We start from the raw sequence: 25891 nt of genomic DNA on the forward strand, positions 1-25891 counted from the left end.
AGCCTTTATTTGGCATGACATAATCATTTTGAGCTGTACTGTAGCTTTTAGGCATGTGAAATTTGGTCAATATAAGTAACAGAGCCAGACGACTAAACTGAAGAAATCGTTATAGTTGAACAGTAAGTGACAGTAAGTAAATAATAAGTAACATTAAATATCTGGCCAATTACCATCCATCCATCCATCCATCCATCCATCCATCCATCCATCCATCCATCCATCCATCCACCGACCGGCTGCGTACTGAACTTCTGAAATGCTGCGGTACTCCTCCTGAGTTTTGTTGACTCGTCTTTTTAAATGCCAAACTTCGGTAACTCAAAGGTTAATCATTTGCTCAAGATCTGATAATGTTGCCAGTAATTGGCTGCAACGTCAAACGTGGTTGTGGCAAGCAGGAAAAATACATCAGTAGTGCGTCACACAATATATGCAAAACCGAAAAAACAAAACAAAAAAAAGAACCAAAAAAAGGAACAGCATTGTTAAGGCTGGCAACACAACATATCAGTCCATGATCCAGATGTTCAACTGAAACAGGAACAGAGGATACTACCGAGGATAGGGCTGTGTCTGGGATTTCAACAGGTAATTTTACATTCAGCGAAATTTGGGTGCCTTCATGTTTGTTAATTTAACATTACTCATTTATTAACTTCATAAATGCATCATGTAATGCGTTTCTTAAACAATGTGTGTATAGTTTTATTTTATGTCTTTGTAGCAAGCTAAGTTAAAAGTTAACTAAAGAGTGGTAGTAGCCGATTAAGCTTAGTTTTAGCTAATGACGACTGTACATCTGTAGAATTAGCACTGGTAAAATAAAATTATACAAAGACACCCTTCTCCATCCACATTTTATTTACAGTACAAAGTTAGCATCGACATTTACGTCGTCTTTTTGTCTTGTCTCAAGAATAAGTGACAAATACTGTCTGGTTTCTCGCACAGACCCTGACTGGTTCATTATTAGCTCAAAAGACACAAACTCACAGTTAAGTGTGTTTCCAAATCTCTTATGACAGTACAGAGAAGGTGCAAACAGAAAATCATTGTATTCTCAATTGGTTGATGGTTTTCCGAGTCTTATGAGTGTTGGGCTGTCTTTAAGCTTCATTACATGTGTCACTTCCTAATAGCCCTGGCAACCAGCCCAGTGACAGCCACACAATAGAAGCACTCCTTGGCCATTACCAGCCAACATATTTTGCAGCCACCATGGCAAACACACAACACTTATAAGAACCCGCTAATCATTCTGAGTGGATGGGAAACAGGAAAGCAAAGCGGCTTTCGCTGTCGTAGGACAAAGACAACACAACAATGTGTCATTTATGTGGACTCCAAATCCAAGCGGGACACTCACCTGGTCTCCAGTGAGATGGCAGGCGGCGAGGTTCTGCTCCTCAAACGAAGGGGCGGAGCGGACATACTTGAGCCAGCTGTTGCTGGGGCTGTCCGGGCCTGTGTCCAGCGCAAACTTGATGCTGCCCATTTCGTCCGCCACCTGTCAAGGAGCAACAGGTCCAGTTTTAGAAAAGAAGAAATTGATCATGTTGAGAAGTAGCACACGAGGAAGGAATGGATTGTTGCTTAAAAATGTGACTATAACATTGAATTAGGTAGAAGGAGATTCTAGGGGCCATTTATAGACAATCGTGTCAATCGTGCAAAACTGCGTGATGAGAATTGTTTGACAACGTTGTCGTCTGTATAGATGAGATGACAAAAACAAGGGGAAAAAAACCCATTCACTTCTTTAAACTTTCCAAGCTGATCCGCTCCACCAAGCAAGGCTTGACACTTTAATTTCACCCCCATGCTGCATGTAATACCACGCTTGTGTGTATTCTCCAGAGAAAACCAGCCCGACAGAGCAAGTGGGCTAATTACGACTCCCAATCAGAGTGGCTCAACGATGGCCTCGAGTGAGCGTGACGCTTCGAATCGCAGAAAGACATCAAGGTGCAATGGAGAAGAACCAACAACCTGCTTGACGTTTTTAGATGTGCACCCGTCCGTTCATGGGGTCATGAACTCTGTCCACATTTTCCAAAGCCACGTTTTTTTTTTTCCCTAGCTCGTAAAGTGTGAATGGTCATGCTCTTGTTGTGTGTGTGTGAACGGGATGCAGGTGTCGAGGTTGGACGGTAAATATGTAAAGTGTCTGGTCGGAGGTGTGAGAGAACTGGTGTGAGTGTGCTTGTCCAGAAACGCACAATTGCACGTGTGCATGGCTTCAAGCTGAGGTGTGAGCACTTGAACAATGAAACAAATTCAAATTGACATCACAATGTTCTAAAATGTCATTTTTAAATTGTAAAGGCTGCAGTTTGAGGGTGTGTGGAACGCTTCATTTCGGATAGTCGGGAGGTTTATTTTTCATATACTGTACGTATATTTTTTCTATTGTGCAGAGATAAGTTCAGTGCTTCATTGTTTCATGAAACATCAGTAATTGAAGTGATAAAACCACACATCTGTTTTCATTATTATGGTAATGTGATGGTAAATGGACTGCTTTTTATATAGCGCTTTAACTACACCATATTGTGCCCAAAGCACTGTACAATTCAAGACTCACATTCACGCACCAGTGGTCGATGGCTACCACGCAGGACACTGCCAGGTCCACTGGGAGCAAATCGGCGTTCAGTATCTTGCTCAAGGACACTTCAACGTAATCACCAGGGGTGAGGATCAAGCCCACAACCTCACGGATAGGAGACAACCACTGTACCACTGAGCCATGCCGCCCCGATGTAAGACTTATATTTAAGCCACTTGTTTGGTAGAATTTTGTGAAATTGTGAACTTAAGGCGGCAAGTCGAAATGTTTCCTATGTTAATAATTCCAATTGAAGAAAATAAATAAACTGCCTTTTATGTTCATTAATGGTTCATTTGCCTTTATTGTAGTGTAAGCCTAACCTTTAAGACCAAAACATTGTATTAGTACAAACATAATAAATCTGATATTGTTTATTGTAATATAGTTTATTACTTAAAAAAAAAAAACGTGAAAAAACACCTTAAAAAAATTAGCATGTTAAATCGCAATTGCAATATTGAGAAAATGTCTTTTTGCAGAAGTTTATTACTTAGTTAATGTTAAACACTTTTTAGTGTGTTTAAATCGTTCTGCCAAGGCAATGTGTATTAGTCGTTCTGCATACAGATATGCTGACTTTCAGACAAAACTATATGTGGCCAATATACACTCGTAACTTGAGATACAAGATTAATTCATTCCATGGTCACACTTGTACAGTATCTCAAATCCTCATTCCCCATTAAAATGAATGGAAATGTAATTGATTCGTTCCAACCTCGCCCCCAAATTTTTCTCCCAAATTTTCGCTCGTATCTTAGGACAAGCGATGGCTCTTATTTCGGAAAAAAGGTACTTGTCTCTAAGGGTACCACTGTATATCGATTATAGTGTATGTTTGCATGACATTTTTTTCCCATTATTTATCTTTGATTGTTTTACTGTTGATTTTTCCTTCTTTTTCCATTGTTTTTAAACATTGCTTTTATGTGAACAGGTATCATTTGTGGAAAAAAAAATGTATTCAAAAGGAAATATTTGCTACTTATACTAAATAGATGTGAATGACAATCTAAAGGCACATTCCCTCATCCATTCTGCTTCCATTTTGCGACTTCAAGACTGATTGAGCCCAGGTCTTTATTTAATGTGTAAAGACAGTCACCGAAAACTAAGCATGCAATATACCTCCCAAACTCTTAAGCCAATCACAAACACCAAAACCGTCCTAGGACATATATAGAGAGCTATAGATTTTGCAGCGTGACAGGTATTGCTCATGTTCAAAGTGTAGTGGGAAAAAAATGCTGGAACACAGGTGGAGTCACATATTTTTTTGAAGGGTGAAAGGGCGTGGCAAGGTAGGCAGGCAAACAGAACTTTCACATGCTTACATAGTGAGCATGTTGCAGTTCATACACACTTGAGGCTTGCGGCCCTCTCACTACATTTCACCATGCACCCGAGGGTCTGATGGGGGGCTTAATGAGCAGCAGACCTGCGTGTTATTGTAAGTGTACATGTGTGCGCATGTTGCTGAGGAGGCCTACTAACACCCTGTCTCCGGGTGCAAGGCTGATTTATAAGGCTTCAAATGAGGTGCAACAGAGAGGGAGAGCCAGAACAAGCCCACAGCTGATTGTTTGTTTATTTACCTTTTCCCTTTCATTTTTCTTCCACCCCCACCCCAGATCCTCACATGTTTCATGGGACGAGAAGTCCTGATACTCTGTGCGGGATGTACTACATCACATGAAAGGTGGGAAATTTTCTGGATTTACTGTATTTCAGTTTCAAAGTGGGGAAGATTAGTAGAGAGTTTAGGAAGAGACTAACAATTTTCACAAACATAATAAAAAATAGCTTTTTCGAGAAACTTAAAATTTTTATACTTAATTTGTACGAGAAACACATTTTCATCTGCTTTTCCATTTTAGCCAAGACACAACATATATAATTTTATTAATACTTAATTATTATTTTTTTCCCCATACAAAGATATTTTTTAACATTTGAATATCGGTTGAAAATGGAAGAAAAACATCCAATAAAGTTTTTATTTTATTTTATTTTATTTTTATTTTTTTTATTATGTACAATAAGTTCTGTTTGCCCCCACTAAACATGACATTCTGATTTATATTCAATTTATGGAATATTAATTAAGCATCAAACTCCATCTCAGGTGGCCATTTTGCCACTTGTTGTTGACTGAAAATGACATCACAATTGCTCAGGGCTCAGGTAGTGACCAATCACACAACATGTTGGTCATGTGATGTTTGCAAGCGGAGTCGTGATTGGTCATTTCCTGAGCCCTGAGCAACAGTGATGTCATTTTCACTTTGCACCAAGTGGCAAAATGGTCGCCCCCTGAGATGGATAAAAATGAGTGCATTTTGTTACTGAACTCTTATTCCACAAACACAATATTAATCAGAATGTCGTGTTTAGTGGGGCTGCATAGAACATATTATTGTGAGCACATATAGTTGCTCATTCATTTTTTGAATGTGTTATTTTTCTCTCAATAGATTCAAGTCTTCGAGGCAATCAAAGCTGTGCTTCTATTGACTTCTACAGCCACTGCTTGCAATCCAGATGCCAAAATACTTTAAAGCATAGCTTGATTGAAGAGCATTAGAAAGCAACAAACACGAGCACCGAAAGAGTTCCATGAGAGCTTAAGTGTGAATAGAGAAGCTTCTCAGAGTGGACAGGATGCAGAGCAAACTCCACAGGAAGCTCTGATAAGAGCACGACACTCCTCTTGCTTCTCGCCACACAAAGGCCAACCTTTGACAGCTCGGAACCGTTAATGGATGTCTCGACATGGCCTCTCCTCCGTCAGCTCCGTGTGACGGATGTGAGAGGCGCGAGGGGCTGAATTAGAAGAGGAAAGTCGCTTGTAGGGCCAGACGCCGGTGACAAGGTGCATATTATTTTCATTTTGACTGAGGGCATGACAAAAATGGAAACGCTGCTCGGCGCTGATTGTGATTTCGATGTGAGGCGGAGATAGAAGCACTTTGCTTTGTTACAGTGATCATGGTGTGTTTACAGTCTATCAGTATTCAATACATACTTGCTACTTTGATGTATACATTAGACAGGTAGAGCTTGCTGTCCACAATTTTAGATACACCTTACAATCTCATGGCGATAATGTATAAAAACATAATTTAATATGCATAAAAATTGTGATTTGTACTAGTGGTATAGAATTATACTGATTAGTACTGAAAGCGGGCGACACGGTGAATTAGTGGTTAGCACGTCTGCCTCCCAGTACTGAGGATGCAAGTTCGAGTCCAGGCTTCGGCCTTCCTGGGTGGAATTTACATGTTCTCTGCGTGGGTCTTTTCCGGGTACTCTGGTCTCCTCCCACATTCCAAAGACATGCGTGGCAGGTTAATTGGGTGCTCTAAATTGTCACTAGGTGCGCTTGTGTGCGTGGATGGTTGTTCGTCTCTGTGTGCCCTGCACAGTTCAGGGTGTACCCCCACTACTGCCCAAAGCCAGCTGGGATAGGCTCCAGCACGCCTGTGACCCTTGTGAGGAGCAAACCGTCAAGAAAATTGATGGATGGATGAATAATTAAACAAACAAAAAAACCTGTTGTCAATAACACACTCCTCCCAACAAGCAACATTACAAAGGAAACAACTCTATTGATAAGCATATATACCTTGTCGTCCACAAATCTAAAAGCAGTAAACATTGCCAATGACAATATGTTAGGAAGAGAATGTAGTCAGATTGCTCCTTCCAGTCCAAACTGAACAGAAGATAGAACACTTCCAAATGAAGCAGGTAGGGGGCGACCTCACATGACAGAAGAAAGACCAGACTTGGACCAAACTTACACTTTTCTACAGTTGTTGAAAAATATAATAAAAAGGGTAGACATGCAAGGATCGCACACACACATGTGCGCGCACACGCACACGCCCACACCTACACCCCCATGCTGATGCCCTGGTGGAAGTGGAGATGTGACAGTGACAGATTGAGTGTCTGTGGAGCGGACTGCAGTGCTGGTTGTTAGAGGTGTTGCAAATTAAAGTGTAGGACGACTAACAAGGAATAAAGAAGTGTGTGTGAGAACGTGTGTATCCTTTCTGGAAAAGTGTCTCATTCTAGGTAGGAGGCCCCTTAACATACACACACGCACATGCAGGCTAATAAAGAGGCTGACAGAGTACAGAGCCCCACATCCTCTGATCTATACATTAGTGTGTATGTGTATGTGTGTGTGTGTCTGAGAAGACTAAATGGATTCCGGCCTGTTGAGATGACCCTATCCTGGCACATTACTCAACAAAATGAATGTGCTATACATATTATATACAATCTATATGTAGCAATGTATAGGAAAACAAAAACACACTTTGAGGAATTTCTCTCACTTTTAGCAGCGTGGGTTAGTCACTAAAGTTAGTAAATTATGTGTAAATTGTTCTGGTGATTCTGCACATATAGTCAACATCTTGCAGTCTATTGACAGCTAAAGAGGAATATAGCTGTAAATCCACAAACACACATGCAAACATACTTAAATAGGTGTAATGTAAATATAAGCTAAAGGCACAATGTCGTGTGTTTGTGTGTGTCCTTGCATGTCAGTATTTGTGTGTAAAGTGTGCACAATGTGTGTGATGGTGAATGAAAGCGTGTTAAATGTGACCCATTTTATCTGGGCTGGGTAGCTATAGTGACATAATTAAAAAACAGGCGGCAAGGACCTTGTAAAAGCCATCTGGGCAGCGTGCGTGTGCGTGTGTGAAAATATTGCGAGTGTCAGAATGTGGCTAGGTTCACTAATGACCCAACTTGCTACCCTTAAAGTAGCAGTCATAGTTTGCGCGTGTGCGCACTTTTAGTATCACGCGCTCACAACGTAAACCACAATGCTCAGTCTTGATTTTCATATCAGACTGAATCCAGAAATTTGTGTATTATTAAGATGCACTTTGCAGTGTAGTGCACAACATGACTGCATCATCCTGAAATCTTATCCCAATATAGCAGCATACTTGTGAGTCATCAAAAGTGTCAATCAACAGTGAGCATCATTATCTTTGGAATGGCAGAATGTTTAATTAAGTTTTTCAAATTCAGATTACTTGATTGATCCCTAAATGGCCAAGAGACCGAACAAGAAGTACCCGAGTTTAGTGTTCAATTAGTATTGGGAAAGTTAACCTGATGATGGAGGAACATCAGCTACTTAAACATGGAACACATTGGTGGTACAACACTATTTTAATACAACATCCAGTTCCAGTTCGTAATTGTTGTTTTTATTGTATTGATTTACTCTAATTATGACGAACATTATTACAGTACCAAGTAGGCCTGCTTGAATTTGATAATAGATTTTACAGTAGCAGCAGATGAGGCGTACTTTTTGAAATCTGCATAAAACTACGATGCTACTAACCAAACAAAGACTTAAAGCATTAAATTAGCAACTGTGCTAAATCAGCACGCTTCTTGCTATGTTCAAGTAACTTGAAACAGGAAGTGTGCATGCTGTGAAAAGGAACATGCAGTGAGTTTTCAGGCCGGGGCCTCATTAATGCAGCGGCCTTGTGTTATTTACAACCTCTTATTAAAAGCCTGGATGAATGTGTGTAGAGTAAGTGTGCTTGTGTGTATTCCACCCAAAAAAGGGTATGTGTGCAGGTGATACGTTCAAAGTAAATGCATCAGTTTTACTGGCGTGCAGCCTTTTTACAGGCTTGGCTTTATTATATGTATTTATGGCAATTAGTGAGGAGATATATTGGCTCATTATAGCCAAGCAGGTGCTGGCTAAACTGGGAGATATATGAACAGTACATCAGGGTCATACACATGTCCCTTGGAGTGACCCACCCCGCTTCTTCCTCTTTTATTTTTTATGTATTTTTTTTTTTTTTTTTTTAACACACAACACCCTTCTTATGTTCAATACACAACATACATTTCTTATGATGAATGCTAACAGACACAAGAGAAGTGGGTAAAAAAATGTTTCAATATATATTTAGAGAAAAAAAACCCAGCTGTTTATTGCCGGGTGAGAACACACAGTGAGCAAACAGCTGTTTATGGGTAACAGGAGCTAATGTTTGTTTACATGTACACATACGCACAAATTGTAACCTCACTAATATATAACTGGTTATTTCATTACTAGTGTAAATCCACAGTATGGTAATTTTTCCATAAATTTTGCTAGCTTGTTTGGCATGCCTCAGACATTTACGCCCCTCATAAGCGTGATACCTGCTGGATGGCTGGTTGTACGCGTAGAGGACGTCTTGTTTCTATTATCCTCAATGAGACTCGATAACTCAATGGACTCAAGCAAAGAATGAAATGTGTGGCTGGTTGGAGAAAGGAGAGTCATTCATTTCCTCAGTTACAGAACACTTCAGTTCAGTCATATTTAAGGATGTCACGATAAGGGCAATATCGTGATATCACAATATTAAAACTGCCCCAATATCGTTGTCGTCATGTTCACAATATTTAAAAGGAACACATTTGTTAAAAAAAAGTCAGGTTGATTTCCATTTGTGCAGTTCTAGCACCCTCTAGTGGCTAGTTTATTAGTGCAATTTAATTTTCATTAGGGATGTTTTGGCCTTCTATGTTTAAAATTGCTAATTGTCAGATGAAGGGGAACCTAATTTGTTGTGAAGCGATCAATGTGTGCTTGCATTAGCAAGTAAGTGCCTTAATATTGTTATTAGAGATTGTAGGTGGTTTATATGCATTGCTGTTATGTACAAAAGCCCAATATTGTGCTTTTTTTTTTTTTTTTTAAGTATGAGCTCTTTTTTTTTTACAATATTGTGATCTTTTTTTAAATATCGCCATCGCCCCCACAATATCGTGATAATTATCGTATCGTGACCTTCATATTGTGATAATATCGTATCATGATGTTTGGATATCGTAACATCTCTAGTCATATTTGGGGAAAAAGAGCAAAAGAGAGAAAAAAAATCCCTCTAAACAACAACAACAACAACAACAATAATAATAATAATAATAATAATAATAATAATAATAATAATAATAATAATAATAATCCTTATTGAAAAATAATATCACTTTAATAAATATCCATCATTTTTTTAATAATACTGTATCTTTGAAACAACAGCAACAACAATTGGTGAATTCAATTGAAATAGAAAGGGTGAATGAAAATAAATTCCTTGGAGTTATTATCGATGATAAATTATGTTGGAAGCCACACATAGAAACTGTTAAAAGGAAAATGTCAAAAATCATAGTGATACTCTATAAAAGTAAGGATGTTTTAAACATGAAATCATTATATATATTATATAGTTCATTATTATTACCATATTTGACCTATTGTGTGGAATTATGGGGAATGGCATATAAAACAAATACTAACACCGTTTTCAAATTGCAAAAGAAAGCTATAAGAATTATTAATGGATCAAAGTATACAGAGCCAACACATCCACTATTTATTAAATTAAATGCAATGAAATTTTATGACTTGGTGGATTTTAAAATAGCACAAATAATGTATAAAGTTTATAACAATTTACTCTGCCACAGTACTCACAAGTTATTTGAAATTAGACACAGTCCTTATGATATAAGGGGTACAAGTGTGTACAAAAAACCCAAAACAAGAACAAATATTAAGCAAATGTGTGTATCTGTAAAAGGTGTTGATCTGTGGAATCATCTGGAAATTGCTCTGAAAAATTGTGACTCAATGCTGGAGTTTAAAAAAATGTTTAAAAGTAAAGTTCAAAAAAATTATCTATGTCAGACCAGTATATGAAAAATGTACATGTGAGTATGTGTAAATGATCTAGATAGGTATTATGGTATATGTTTAGTAAATTTATGTATATATGTTTTTGGTAAATGTGAATATGTTAAGTGCACTTGTGTATATATATATATATATATATAACTTGGGTTATATATATCATTTATTATTTTATTATTATTTTTTAATAATTAGTAAATTAAAATTGTATTAATAATGAAATTAGTTTAAATATATTTAGTAAAAGGGGTAGGACTAGATAAGTTTTTAACTTCTTCCTACTCCCTTTTGAACATGTAAGTTATGATTAATTGAATGATTATGTTATTGGGATTTTCTTCTATTTTGATTGTTGTTGTTTTTTGTTTTATCTCTGCTGTTCATCTGTTTATATGTTCAAAAAATAATAAAAGGAAAAAAAAAAAAAAAAAAGGAAAACAACAACAACAAAGAACGATCCATTACAACGTTCTCATCCAGATAGTGGGAAAACTAAATATTAATTTCCTGAGCGCAAGCAGAGCAAGTAAATCTCTCAAAGGTAGTCCTCGCATGCCAAGAATAATGTGAAATAATAATGAGTGGAGGAAGCCTGTATTCAACAGCAACACAACTTGACCTGCACTCTATCGACTGACATCGGAAGTGAAACACAAAATAGGGACAATTGCCGGAACTGGGCAAACACAAATAGGGAAGTCGTGCCGACCACGCATTTGAAAGCATGTAACACTATCAATTATTTATTAACACCCGAATAAAGGAATACTTCCTTCAATAACATTTTCTTTTATGATACAATGGACAACGCTAAGGAGAGAACGAAAAAGAAAATGGGAGTCGTAAAAAGTCTGACAAGACTAGTCTTGAAATCCAAAGCAGACAAGTTGTTTCCATTATGAGTTGACTTTTTTTCCCCATTTGCATGTCAGTTGCTGCTCAGCATCAAACCAGAATTGCTCTTAACAAGCACAAGTATCTCATTGCTTGTTTTGCTGAGACTGACAGAAAACAGTCATCTTCTTGAAATGTCATTTGAAAAGAACTGGGACAAGATGAAACAAACTGTAGGCTGTGCACAGCGTTTTCAAGTCGAGCAGAGGACTCATAGTTTTTTTTTTTTTTGTCTAAAATTGTAGAAAAACTTTGGATTGCTCGGAATATTGTCCTGTTGCCTGTTTACATGTCACAAAAGTTGTCATTATCGTCAATGGTCCACTTCAGTGATGTCATGGCCTGGGTCGCATGCGCCAGAGTTCATGACCTGTTATGTGTCTGTTAGGTACTGATGTAACAAGTGTCTGTTTACAAAACGTGCTGTTCTTGATGTCAACCTTTAATCCTTTCGGGGATGTCGGGGACCTATGTGATGGTGTTCTTTAGTCCTTTACGATCCACTGTCTGTAGGCGCAATCTGAGAATTGTGTGTGGTTTGCCGGATTATTGCTCAACTGTTTCTGTGTAGTTTCTGCTTCTCGATGTAAATAAATGGATAAAACCTTATTTGTGTCTGTGCCTTGGTATCCAACCCCTCAGCACACAACAAGTGATGGTAACAGCTATTAAGATAAACTACATGCAATCTGTTTTCTAGCTTATCAAAATGCATTACACTACACCAGCGTTTATTTCCATCAATTCAGTGTATATTGCTTTTCACCTGACTACTTAGAATAAGTATGTCGGAAGTTGACTTTACATTACAGCACAACTGAATAATAAAGGAGTGAAATGCTTCTCTATCGCTATGTTGTTTGGAAGCCACACCTTTTACTGATGTTATGTTCAGCAACAGTTTTGCTGTTACAGATTAATGCCATGGATTTTTTTTTGGTTAATTTATTGATGTTAAATAGTTTAACACGAATGAATTATTAAAACGTTTTAAGGGTTGTGTTTAAATGACCAATTTCTACAAATTTGTTAGAATGTTATTGATATCTGATTTTTGTTTTTATTTAAGTTGTAATTTTTTTTAATTAAAATCAGAAAACAGACACCGGGAAAGAAAAATCAGGGATTTTATTTTTAAGGCCATGTCGCCCACCCTTACCTTGTGTCACAAAACTGATAGTTTGACACATTTTCAAGGACTCACAAGGTAACACAGGAATGTTTAATACCACATTTTCTTAGACCGCTAACTATAAGTGTATTATTCACTCTTGATTACTCACCAATACAGATGCTGATACCAATTACGGATACCACTAGTAGTCTATTTATGATACATAAATCTCAATTAAAACAATTACAGATAATTCAGAATAAAACTTTTGTGTTTTTCTGACGCACAAGATGATTCACCGATGTGTCGACCGGCCATTGTGGAACATCAAATACAGGTAAACACTTATTTGACGACATTTTTTTGTTGTTGTTGCCTTAAGTATCTGTGCACTACCGATACCTGCTATCGGTACACGCCCATATGTGGTTAACAAAACAATATTAAGTAAATATCTTGTGAGAACACATGCTCATGCGTTTTTATTAAGGAAACAAAATCATGGCTAACACGCTTAAAAAATATGATGAAGATGCTGCGTTAAATGAGAGAGCGAGAGAGAGAGAGAGAGAAACTTACTTAGTACCAATCTAACTAAAAAACTGTTGGTAACAATGGTAGAAATACCCAAATCCTCCCAAAATTATTTTTCAACTGATTTTCGTAAAAAAACAAAAAACAAAAACAAAAAAACATCATTCAAACAGAACAGACTCACACAATGGATTTTACAAAGCTATAAGCGGCTGCAACATACAATTCAGTCTTGTTATACACGCCATGCTGAAAACATATTCAAAACCATCTATTTTCCTTAAAAAAATGTGAGCAACAAAAGTGTCAAGACTTCCTCAACTTCTCACATCCCGACCTCTTACCTGTTGAGAGAAGCCAGGTTGAGTTTGGGTGTGTTTGGTTCTGCATCTGCCCAGTAGCATTAGCTGCAGCCAAGGAGACGTGTGTCTCTCCTCCAAAGCGATTGCATAAATATCTGGCAATTCTCATCCCCCATTGGATCAGTTGATGTGTGTGTTCTCGTGTTGTGTCCGTCACTCTACTTGCATGCACCTGAGCTCAACATGAGACTGACAGAAGCCAGGACAGAAGGCCTAATCGAGCTTTTCTCATCCCCAAGTGCTGGTGAGAAGGAAATGGGCCATTTCACTGTTGTGTAAACCATTGTTTCATTTCCACACTTCTCCACGCTCCCTTTCTCCACTCTGTTATTGCTCCGGGTTCTGGCCCGTGTTCAAGTGTGAACACAATACAGCTATTGAGAGCCCAGCTAACACCTTCTTGGTCAAAGCCCGGCCTTGGTGACACTTTTAGCCGGCACATTTTGCCGTGCAAGACTACTTCCTGCCTCGATGGGCCCTACTCCATTTTTGCGCTTTCTTTATGACGGTCGGATTAAACACACTCCTGTGTCCCCTCCCTTCATCTTAATTGTCACTCTGGAGGGCCCCAATGTGTAGGTAATGGATCCTGCTTGATGGCCTGCCCGCAGAGGCTCACACAGCCAACCTTTAATTAAGAACGCTCATCTCCTCTTCCCTAAGTGAGCGGGGACGAAATGGTAGAACGGGCTGCGGGTATCAGAATGTGTGTAGAAGAACCCTTCAGCCATGTGGTTTGTGTTAGAACCAATATTAAGAGTGTGTCAGTGGGACCGGGACTGGCTGATGGCTATCAATCCCCTCTTTAATGGATGACAGGATATATGGGGGCACGGCTGGACAGCGGTCCCACCAAGAGAAGCTAATGGCTAAATGAGTGCATTACTTTTTTTTCTATTGCATTACATTCTCAACTTTGAGAAGCCTGATTTTTAATGGAGAATTACATTATTTAAGAGTATAGGCATGGGATGGATTAACTAGCAACTATGAATACAGTATTTGCAGTAATAGTGTCTTTGGAATTTGACTTGGTAAAAGCAATTTTTGAGGGGATACATGATAAATGACATATTAAAAGTTATCCCCTTCACACACGCTCTGTAGAGTGGCCCCAATAGTTGAATCCATGATGTAGAGCAGGGGTGGCGAGATCCGGTCCTCGAGGGCCGCAGTCCTTCAGGTTTTGGTTATTTCACTTCTTCAACACAGCTGATTCATGATCAGCTCATCAGCAAGCTCTGCAGAAGCCTGGTAACGAGCCTGTTAATTGGAATCAGCTGCACTTCGAGTAGGGAAATCTATAAAACCTGCAGGAGGGCCGGCCCTCGAGGACTGCAGTTTGCCACCCCTGATGTAGAGAGACTAATTGTTAAAAAAATAAAAAATACCCATGCCACATGCTTTAAATTAGGAATGGGCAAGTATGGGCAAGCTATTACTAGGTCTTATTTCAAGGTATCGGTACTCATGATGGCGGCCGATATCAGTATCAGCCGCCCTCTTGTGAGGGTTTCAAGAATTAATTTCATGCCATTTTAAGGATAAAGGCTATATAAAGTGGCAATGAGTATCCCTGTTTGTTAAAGGTACATAGACTTGTTGAAACCCACTTTTTAAAGTATTTTTAGAGCTTGTTCTCAATCACTCTCTTGCTCGCACAGTTCTCCAAATGTAAGACAAACCATGCTTGGGCCAGGCTGTTTATTTGTCACTCCCTTTTGCAGTTAATTGTACAACTGACACATAAAACAAAATACAATTAAACATTGGATATTTAACATCCAAATGTTCAACCACCTGCTGCAGCATTTTCAGATCTCAGTGCTTCCTCACATGTTGATAGTACACTTGAATGAAAGCAATTCCAAATTCAGACGAAGTTTTTCTTTTTTAATTTTTTAAGATAAAAGTGTTCATAAGGTGAATATCCATAAGTAGTGGGTATGTCTGTATACACTAACCCACATCGCCCATTTCCCAATATTTGTTGAGCCAGGCACCCATTTTATTAATAAAATAAATAAAATAAATAAATAAATAAATAGATTGATCATTTTTGAAGCAACCTAGACTAGTGTTAAGAGTGTTAATAAATAAATAAATAAATAAATACATTTAACCACAATAATAATGATAATAACAAACCTCATGGCACATGACCAAATAAAAATCTTTCAAAAGTCACTTATTCTGTTGTATGAATGGCAACAGGTGGATAACCAGGTTTATTATACCATCTGTTATCTAATCGGAGAACCTTTAATTGTTCTCCATGTTATTGCTGGCATAGATAAATGAACAAAGATTTACTGTATTGTATTAAGTAAAAAATGTTTCTTTTTTTAAACAATTAATTGGAATTAATTTAATTATTCATGGGTGTATGGATGGATGGATGGATAAATAACTGCTAAATAAATCTGTGTTATGTCAATTTAAAATGGACTTGTGTGAAAAGTTACCCAATGCAAACCTAAACATTTCTTTCAGGTTCCTCACCAAAAAAGAGAGCTCAATCAGTCATTCATTAATAATTAATCTGCAGTCATAAGCAAACACAAAAGTCTTGGTTTGTGAGGTGGAAAAAAATGTGTCGAAGGGTGGGGTGTAGGGACAGCAAGAGAGATAAATGAAGAGGAGGAGCAGCTGTTGACACAAGCCTTCTCCTCTGTGTCACATAAGAGATAACTGGGCTGCCAGTGTTTACACACACCAGTAGTAGAGTCATCAATCACACATATTGGTCCTCTCCCTCTCTCTTTCTCTTCCTCTGTCGCTCACACACACACACACACACACACACACACATGAAATGATGGGGAGGGAGGATTACTGAGAGGCGACGCCATATTTCCTTATTACCGCTACAAGCATGTCAGATAACATCCTATTCTTCAAGGCTCATCTCTTTCTGACACACAAACATGCATTGACACACACATGCTTGCACGTAGATATGCTTGCTGCTGCCAGGAAACTGCAGGAAAATATATTTAACAGACTGCAGACATGACTTCTCTTGTGGTATTTATGGGGAATTCTATTCAACTAAAACAGCCAGTCCAAAAATGTTCTTTGCAATTATATGTTCTATGCATCCTCACTAGAATTAACACGATATTCTGATTAATGTCACATTTATGGAAAACGAATTTAGCATCACAATCCACCTGTTTATATCAATCTCAGGAGCGGCCATTTTGCCTATTGCTGTCGACTGATAATGACATCACAGTTGCTCAGGGGCAAGGTAACGACCAATCACGGCTCAGCTTTCAAACGCCACATGACCAACCTCAGAAAACAGGTGAGCTGTGATTGGTCGTTAGCTGAGCCTTGAGCGACTGTGATGTCATTTTTACTCGACAGCAAGTTGCAAAATGGCCGCCCCGTGAGATGGAAAAAAAAACAGATGGATTTTGATGCTGAATTTGTATTCCACAAACACAGTGCTAATCAGAACGCCTTGTTTCGACTAGTGGATAAATAGAACATATTCTTTGTCATCTGACCAAAACACGAAGGCATCTGGGGAATGGCACCATTTCTGCTCAGTGTGTGACTTATACGTCATGGACCTACCTGTAGAGGCCCATAATAATTTAATTGGGTTAGATGTGGGTTCAACCCTTGTTGGTAACTTCACAGCTGAACACAAACCAGTGGTTCTGAGAGAGGGAGGTCTGAGAAACTTTAGGAGTGATCACAGCCGACTTTCCTCTAAGGCTTATCAAAGGAGTTCCTCTTATTGTCTTGAAATGCAGCATGACAGATGTGCGCTGACAGTCTTCGACGTGGCGGAGCGCAGAACATCATTTTTGACATAGCGGAAGCATACTATGCAGCGGAAACGTAATGCAGAAACATTTCTATAAACTCAAGAAGAAAGTTGATAAAAGACAGACAAAAGGCACGACCGTAGCCTTCCTCATCAAACCTCAAATTGCTCTAAGTGTCCAAGAATCCATTAAAATCACAGCAGCAAGTAACAATGACTTTCACACTATCATTTGATTAATAACACTGTCATTATAAGTTACTTCAAGGCTTTGCAAAGACCAAAGGGAAGAAAAAGAAAAAGGCAACAACTTTGGAGTGGTTCTGCATTCCCAGCGCTCACATTAGAAGTGAATGTATAATTTGACTCACGGCTGATGGAGAATGCTTCCCTAAAGGAGCGCAATCAGCAATAATTGGCCAATCAACATCAGGAGCAAACACTACTCTAAAGCTCACATGGTGAGGCTGATGGATACAGTGAAGACAAGCATTGAAGCTACAGCATTTATTTGATCATACGGCGCCACTGGAGAGCTAATAGTGATTGTTGTTAAAGTCATTCAGTGTTCAAAAGCAAGCAGAAATATGCGCCAATCTGTTTCTTTGACTTATCATGATGAAATTACTGATTGGAAGGAGCCTTTAGCATTTAGCATAGCTGTGATGCAATGTCTTTTTGTCTGGAAGTTGCTTTGAGTGAAAACAATAAAATCCATGTTTGGATTGGGAAAATAAATCAAATCACTTGTGTGGACAGGATCTGACTGGGCCTGATCAATAGCACTGAGGAAACGTACGTAAGTTGGAAATCATGAGCATAAAATCTGACCTTTTAAATTTCAACTGCTTTTTTTTTGTGGTGAGTTTTTGGCTGCATTTTTATGATATCCTATAGTTAAGTATTTAATATCACCGAATGATGATATTCATTCATTGTAACAGATTTTGTATGAGTTTTCCATTGTATCTGTCATAACGTGGACTTGTGAGCTTATTAGTTGTACTAATTACTGCAAACAGCACAATGAATCTTTTTAGCCCTTAGAGGCGTATTCACAATGTGTGCTGGAGCTCAGTGGTCCTGGGGGGTATTTAGGAGGTAAACATGTTGACTGCACCTCTACCCCGCCATGCCACCATCCATTTACTTGCCCACACATGGCAATTAAGGAGCCAGTTGCTAATTTGGGGTTTGGTGCATATATGCAAATGGTAGGCAAACAAAAGAATCGGGTGATGGATGACAAGAAACGGTGGCGGCGTAGGCTCCATGAGGGGATACTTAGCACCACGCTGCTAATTAAAAAGCCATAGAATTGAAAGGAGTGAGGTAACTCATTAGCTGTAGCCTAAAAGAAACCACATGGCTGTGGTGTGTGCTGACTCGAGGTCGTTTTAGAAGAAGGAATACTCCTTAGAAAATGACACAAAAAAATGATTGATATAGGCTTTATGTTAAGCTGAGAGGCACACGTGCCAAATTAGCTCAGTTGCATGGCTCCTCTGTGCTGTTACCCATTAGCTTAGCGTAACAGGGGTAGCACCCCGAAGAAAGGTTACCATGAGCATGGCAATTAAAGCTATAACAGGATAAACAACATTTTGGCTAATGGAGGGACTGTGGGAATGATTACAGTGGCAGAGTATTGTTGAGGTGGGTGACCAGCTAAATTGATTTGTGGCAATGCAATGCAGCAATGTGAGAGTGGCCCCCACTGAGCTTCTGAGGTATTGCTTGGAAATGAACAGATATGCACACACACTCATTCTAATGAATACACACAAACGCTGTAAAATATGTGTGCGTGCGTGCGATTCCTTTCCTCCAGTGCCGATGGTGTTTTTCCCCCTCTGGCAATTCATTTCATCCCAGCATGCATCGTCACGGTCGTTGCCCTGTTGCCCTTTGGAGAAGGCAACCCTCTCCTAACATTTACTTTATCATTTCACAATAAAGCCTCCCGACGCACGCCTTTTCCCACTGAAGCGGACCACGAAGAGAAAAGCAGCGAGGACAAATGGCTGCTGTGGGATCAATGGTGCAAAAAATTGCTTTTATTGAATGGCTCACATATCCTGAAGACACAGATAAGAATATGGCGGCGGGAGGACTGTCGTGTATGTTTGTGTATAGGTGAGAACGGTTGGTTGGGTGCGCAAATAAATGAGATTATTGATGTTACATGTCAAAGTTAATGGCTGATGTTTGAGTGTGGGCTCACTGATCTGAGAAAAAGGAATTTGGATCGTGACCTGAGATGTCCCTACATGTGTGTAGGTAAAGCTAAAGTGTAAAATTTTCTACTTTTAATTTTGGTGGCTTTTTTAAGTAAAAAGGATGGCCATTTTTGGAGCGTTTTTGAAAACAATAGCTTTCCCGTTAGAGTACATACAACATCAATGAAGCAGAGTGCTGTTGTAGTTTTTGTCCTATATTGCTACTGTTCAATTTCCTAGTCTGGCATGCACCAGCATTTCCATTTTTTTTTTTGTTTTTTTTTTTAAGTGAGCACGAGTGCAAAATTCTATGGACGTTGTCAATGAACTTAAAAAGAGAGAAATAAAAAAAAAATCTAATATTTATGAGTATTTTGATCATACCGTAACTTATGAAACAAGGTGTTAGACTTCCAGTCTTTCTGATGATGTCATATTTCCTAATATTATTCTATACAGTGATTCAAATACCCAAACATTGGTAAAACTTAGACTAGTGTTAAGAGTGTTAATAAGTAATTCAGTGAGGTCTTACAGAAGCTTACTTTCAACTTCGGAGGCCCCAAACAGACGACAAACACTGACTCACGCAAAGCCTCATTCTAAAACATCAAAATCTAAAGCATTTCCATTTTAAAGTCAAAAGATCCTTAATTCCATTTGATGACATGGCTCCAGGAAAAAAAAAAAAAAGGTTCAGATAGAGTTAAATAGATGAATGATGGCCCTGTGCGTGTTTGAATGTGTTTCTGTGTGTTTTGGGAGAGTGTAGTCCAATAGCTGATGGCTGTTAAGTGCCAAGGTAAGTGATGTTCACAAACTGTGTGAAATGAGAGCTCATCAGCAGGATGTGTGTGCATGTGTCTCCTGAATGTGTGTGTCCACTCACAAAGACACATTGAGAGGCCTCATGGCTAAGCAGAAGCTTGGCCTCCGTGATGGGAGTCAGAAATCTCATCTCATTCACAAAGCAAACATTCCAACTTTGCCGTGCTTTTCAACACTTTCCACTAATTCTGCTCATTCCCAGCGCACATCATCTTCGTAAGCAAACAGCACTCTCTTGCAGGAAAAGCTCTCACTTATCCTTCCCAAAAATCAACCTTTTCCAAGTGAGTGGCCAAATGGACCCTGCGATCTGTTATTATCAAGAATATCAACATCCTCTCCTTTGGGCCCAATTGGCACACACCAACAGATGTGGAATGCATCACCTTTAGATATGGATGATAACTAGAGCATTATTAAGTCTCAACATGTAGGTAAGTATAGAAGTTGCTAAAAAGCTCGCTGTATGCTCTAAAATTGACTAGTTGACTGTTATATTTCGATTGTGTTGAATTGCTATTTGATTGATCATTTTTGAAGCAATTGTCAAATGAATTGCAATCTTGATTCCATTTAAAATGTGTACTAAAGAAGGCCATCATCTAAGGGAAGTTAGACCTCCACGATGGCTCAACTCCTTTCGGCATAATTATTCTTTCCCAATAACAACTATTTCAATAAAATACTGAAAAATTCAAACAACAAATCCATTAACCGATGGATAATTAGACCCATAGTCGACCAAGGACATTTAGCCAGTCACTCCCTAATCCCAAAGAGGTTCAGTGTATCATTAAATCACTTTTAATAAAGACTTTAAACCATTAAAATGACTAAAAACAAAATTGATGTATAACACAATGACATGACTTACAAATCATACACTCCCAAAAGTAACCCAAATAGCTAATCCATTGCTGGGCCCAAAAAAGATTGAGCCCAACATATTGGGTTGATGACTTGACATATATGTTAACGTTTTGATCTAACAAGGGGTAAAAAATCGACCCATACTGATGAGTTAAAGCTAACCAGGTTAACAGTTCAGATTCCGTTAAAAATAATACCAATTTTATCATCAACATTTTCTAAGATACAACTTTCTCCTCTGTTGGGTCACCACAGAAGGTCATTCGCATGACTTGTTTGGCCCCGTTTTAAACCTTCCTGATACAATACACACTTTTTTTTTTTTGTGGTAGACGATCCACCCTGACTGAGATATGGCATCTAGTCCTGTGTCCAAAGTCAGTTATACTGTACCTAATTGTCCAAAATGGTGATCAGTTTAAGCTCTATGGTCCACCCACAACAGATCATCAGCCCAACTTGATGGGTCAAAATAATTAACTCAAAATTGGGTAAAAGTAACCCACTCGGCTCAAAATTCACAGCTACCCAGCAAGTGGGTTAGCAAAACAACCCAGCAATTTTTAGTGTGCGCTAACATTCGCATGCTCACTAGCTACATCACCCTGTAAGTTGTCTGTGATGTTTATATAGAGACATATCTGGAGGAGGCAGCACGGTGCACAAGTGGTTAGAACGTCTGCCTCACACTAATGAGGTTTGTAGTTCCAATGTTGGCGCCATACTTCCTGTGTGGAGTTTCTACTGCTGCTTGCATAGGGTTTCCTCCCTCATTCCAAAAAATCATGCATGTTGAGTTGATTGAGGACTTTAAATTGGCAGTGAATGTGAGTATGAATGTTGTTTGTCTATATGTGCCATGTGGTTGGCTAGCACCCAGTTCAGGGTGGCACAGAATCCAGATCACCCGTATTGAAGCAACATTAAGATGGCTGCCTACAATAATGGATGGATGGATGGATGGATGGATGGATGGATGGATGAATGGATGGATGGATGGATGGATGGATGGATGGATGTATGAATGGATGGATGGATGGATGGATGGATGGATGGATGGATGGATGGATGGATGGATGGATGGATCTTCAAGCCATATGTTGCTGGTATTCAGAGCCAACCACTATTTGCTGCTTTCCCTCCCATACCCCTCTAAGCGTGTGTTGTTGGTTGCAAATATATCTAATGACTGCGCTGCCGCCCTATCAATCAGAGGCATTGTGTGGACAGTGAAAATCAATGGCTGCACATAGAGCTACCTGAGGTCTCACACACTTCATCTGTCATGAGCGCTCGATACGTCAATGTCCGCAACGCATTTCAGTCAATCTTTTGGCTCGTTTCCAATGATGAACTTTCAAAGATGCATTTTAGTTGCACGATTTAGCAATTTTATGTTTACTAAGTTCCACCAACAACTTTTGCTCCCTCGCAACACATCTCCAGGCAATGTCTCCGCTAACCTTCTCTGTTACGCTGGTTTCAATGCGTGCTGCCTTATCAGATGCGCAGACGGTTTGGAGTTTCAAATCGACTTCACTCCCTGCGATACCCCTTTCCTCCACGGGTATTCAGACCTCCTTCCTGTGCTCAGAAAGTCAAGCTTCCCTTTAGAAAACGCCGTGCTCTTATCTGGGAGACCCCACGACCCCACAGTCATGCAGCAGCCGTTGGGAGAGAAAGGACACCAGAAGTCCCTTGGGAGAAGGACAAGTGGACCAAAGGATGGGTGAGTGTGTGTGAGATCAGCTTTAATGGCGGAGTCTATTTACTGGCCAACTGTCGAAACACTTGTGATAACATAATTGGGCCTGTTCCTGCCACCATTTTTGCCGTATTGTATACGGAAAGTACATAGGCAAACCAACACCAGTATGCATACCGGTACTCATCTCTTGAGTAGTCACCAATACCAAGCACAAAACTACAAAACTATAACCAAGCACAAAAAACAACAACAACAACAACAACAATGACAGATAATAAAAAAAGACCTACAGTATATATACCAATAAAACTATGGTAATAATAATTTTCTCAATGAATAAATGAATAGTGCGATACACAGATTTATTTTCATTTTAATTGATTGACTACAACTTTCAAGTGTCAGTAAAAATCAGCAGTCATAAGTTGCAGCACATTTTTGTTTAATTCTTATATAGCAATCAAATGATAATGACATTAAATAAACCCTAAACCTTATTTTTCTCTACAAAGTAAAGTTGCCAATCATTAACTGTAAATAATAAATCAGAGACCATTTTGATTTCAGTATAGCCTCCTCCAAGAGATGTTTTTGTTCCCCTTCATAAATCAAAACACAACGAGATTCATGTTAATGAAATATGCTCATTTTCTGTCTCGTATTTGTTTGTGAGTTTAATATTTACATTTTCTTTTTTCTGTTCTCGCAACCAGACCTCCCCCAAGGACAGCAGATGTTTATGCAATTGCAGAACCATAAAGGACATTAGCATGCACCGTATACAGTTATACACTTTGTCCTGTGATCGAGTGGCAACCAGTCCAGGGTGTAACCAGCCTCTCGCCCAAATCAGCTGGGATAGGCTCTAGCTCACTGCAGCCATAATGAGGACAAATGGTATAGAAAATGGATTGATGGATCATGTACACACATTGTTCATATTCCTTTCGTACCCCACCATAATTGAACCCAAATTGATATAAAAATAATGGTAATTGAAAAGAAATAGGGTAACATCAATTGATTTAATTCGCTTAATGTACTAAATCCACACAGATGCAGATATATAACAAAGGAGAAATTAACATGGAAAAAAGTCAACCAAACAGGACCACTTTCTTGAAAATATAATTTATCATTATAATCCCTTTAGGTGAAATTGTACTCACTCTGCTGTATATTTGGTGCTGCACACCAAACAGAAAACCAGAGAAAGTGTTTACATGAGATATATTTACAGTATATGTACAGTATATGTATGTATGTCACTGCTGATATGATCATATTTCTGTTTTCATGGACTTACATTGTACTGTATAAACTTTAAGATATGTTTATAAATTGGCTTGATTGATTTTATTGTCATGTACTGTCACTGTCCACTTTACATCTACTCTATTCAATGATTAATAATAATAATAATAATAATAATCATCATCATCATCATCATCATCATCATCATCATAATGTGGATGCCCCGCATAGGTGGATAGCCCCGGGGCCACGACCTCCAACCCCTGCAATGACCCTGGCAACCATTTTTTTTTTTAATGATAAAAGTGTGTAAAGAAGTGCTCTCACAAAGAAAAAGTAAAAATAATCTGACCATATACCCATTTAAGGTCACACATTTTACAATGGATAGACGTACTGTTGTACAGGGCTCATCTCAGGGTTGCTGCTGCTGAGCATATTTATAGAAATGATCATTCAGCACGTAATGCGATGGAGGCCTGCGATTAAGTTACAGTCGATGAATGACATCACATCAAAACAGTGGGACAGACACTTGAGTTTTGTCCAAAAACCTTCATTTGTCCCCTTTTTGGATATCCAAGGCTGGGGTCTGCAGACGTACTGTAACTATCTGGCTGAAATATATGGACTGGGGTTTTACTCTTACGTTTATATTTGGACAATCAGCTGTATACATCCTGCCAAGACGAAGCCTGGAAATGAGTAGAAGAGAGAATAAATGCTAAGACAAGGCATCACACAGGAAGGATTGGATCTGAGACCTTCTTGCTGTTGACATTGTCCTTTCCTAGGGCCACCTATCCAGCTTATTGTTAGCGATGCACTTTTACCTCTAATCACCATTTTCCATGCATTATACACAATCATCAATTCAGCTCATCAAGTCATTTTGCACACTTTTTACTTCAAAATGTTTGGGGAAGGCCTTTTTTCATTTCCATAGAGACTGATAGGTGAGACTGACCACATGATCACCACTCAAATAACTAGACAGTTTGTCACTGAGGCCTGCAGATCTGCCAGGCAGCCGAGACGTCACGAGTGATTATGCTGACATGTTTGTAGAGGGGCCGCCAATCATGGATAGTAACATGCACACAAGAAATAGTTGCATCAAGGGTATGCATGCATGGTGAGTTTACATTAGTTTAATCAGCAAGTAGTCACAATGAATTGACACAGTGAACATCCAATTGTGGGCGACAGTAGCTAAACTCTGGGAACAGAGACAAGTCCGGCCTTTCATCTAAACACTAACAGTTCTCAGTCTGGCCGGCTATTAGCCCCGGGGCCACAAGATCCGCTGTTAATGGCTAAAATAAATGGCTCTCCAATCATGGAGGGCGCACTGTGGAGGTTATCATCCTTGGTGTGTGTGTGTGTGTAGTGGGGAGAAACAATCTAATTCCTTCCAGCTGCAACGCTGTGTGATTTTTTTTTGTGTGTGCACTATTCAGAGGCTGAAATGACAGATTTTCTTGGCCCCTTAAATGCACCAGGCAACAAGGCTGCATATACAGTAAGTGAGGCCTTGTTAAAAACAAGAGGCCCTTCTCTAGTCTCTCTAGACTGCGTGTGGGTGTGCGCGTGGGGGTGCGTGTGTGTGTGTGAGAGTGAGTGCATCGATGTGGATATACATACACTGTAAAGTACAGCTGAGTATGTATCCAAAGGTGAGTTGATCACTGAAATTCTAAAACAATGATCTGACTTTACCTTCTTCAGAGTCTATGGAAGCACCACTAGACAACAACTTCTGATTACAATTCATTAATGAATTGTTTGATCAGTCAACACAAATAAAGTAAAAAGAAAAAGAAAATAATTGTGCTCAATGGAAAACAAATGTGATGAAATAAATTTAAAACCAACTACAATGCATTATTTTCACACTCATTATTTTTACATTTTTATGAGAGCAGCATATACAAGTGACATATCCATGCAGTGCATATGA

The 25891-nt window shown here is 39.0% G+C and overlaps 1 protein-coding gene across 7 annotated transcripts in view; it reads right to left on the reverse strand.

Annotated features, from left to right (window-relative positions):
* The window catches only part of prdm16 (PR domain containing 16), a 213304-nt gene that overhangs the window by 27490 nt on the left and 159923 nt on the right, over positions 1-25891 (reverse strand). For all 7 annotated transcript variants that reach the window (XM_077514591.1, XM_077514588.1, XM_077514586.1 and 4 more), the window contains exon 4: positions 1370-1510. In XM_077514591.1, coding sequence (XP_077370717.1) covers positions 1370-1510 — 141 coding nt within the window. The remainder of the gene's footprint in view (positions 1-1369; positions 1511-25891) is intronic.

This window comes from Festucalex cinctus, chromosome 2 (assembly GCF_051991245.1).
Source record: "Festucalex cinctus isolate MCC-2025b chromosome 2, RoL_Fcin_1.0, whole genome shotgun sequence".
Classification (NCBI taxonomy): Eukaryota; Metazoa; Chordata; class Actinopteri; order Syngnathiformes; family Syngnathidae; genus Festucalex; species Festucalex cinctus.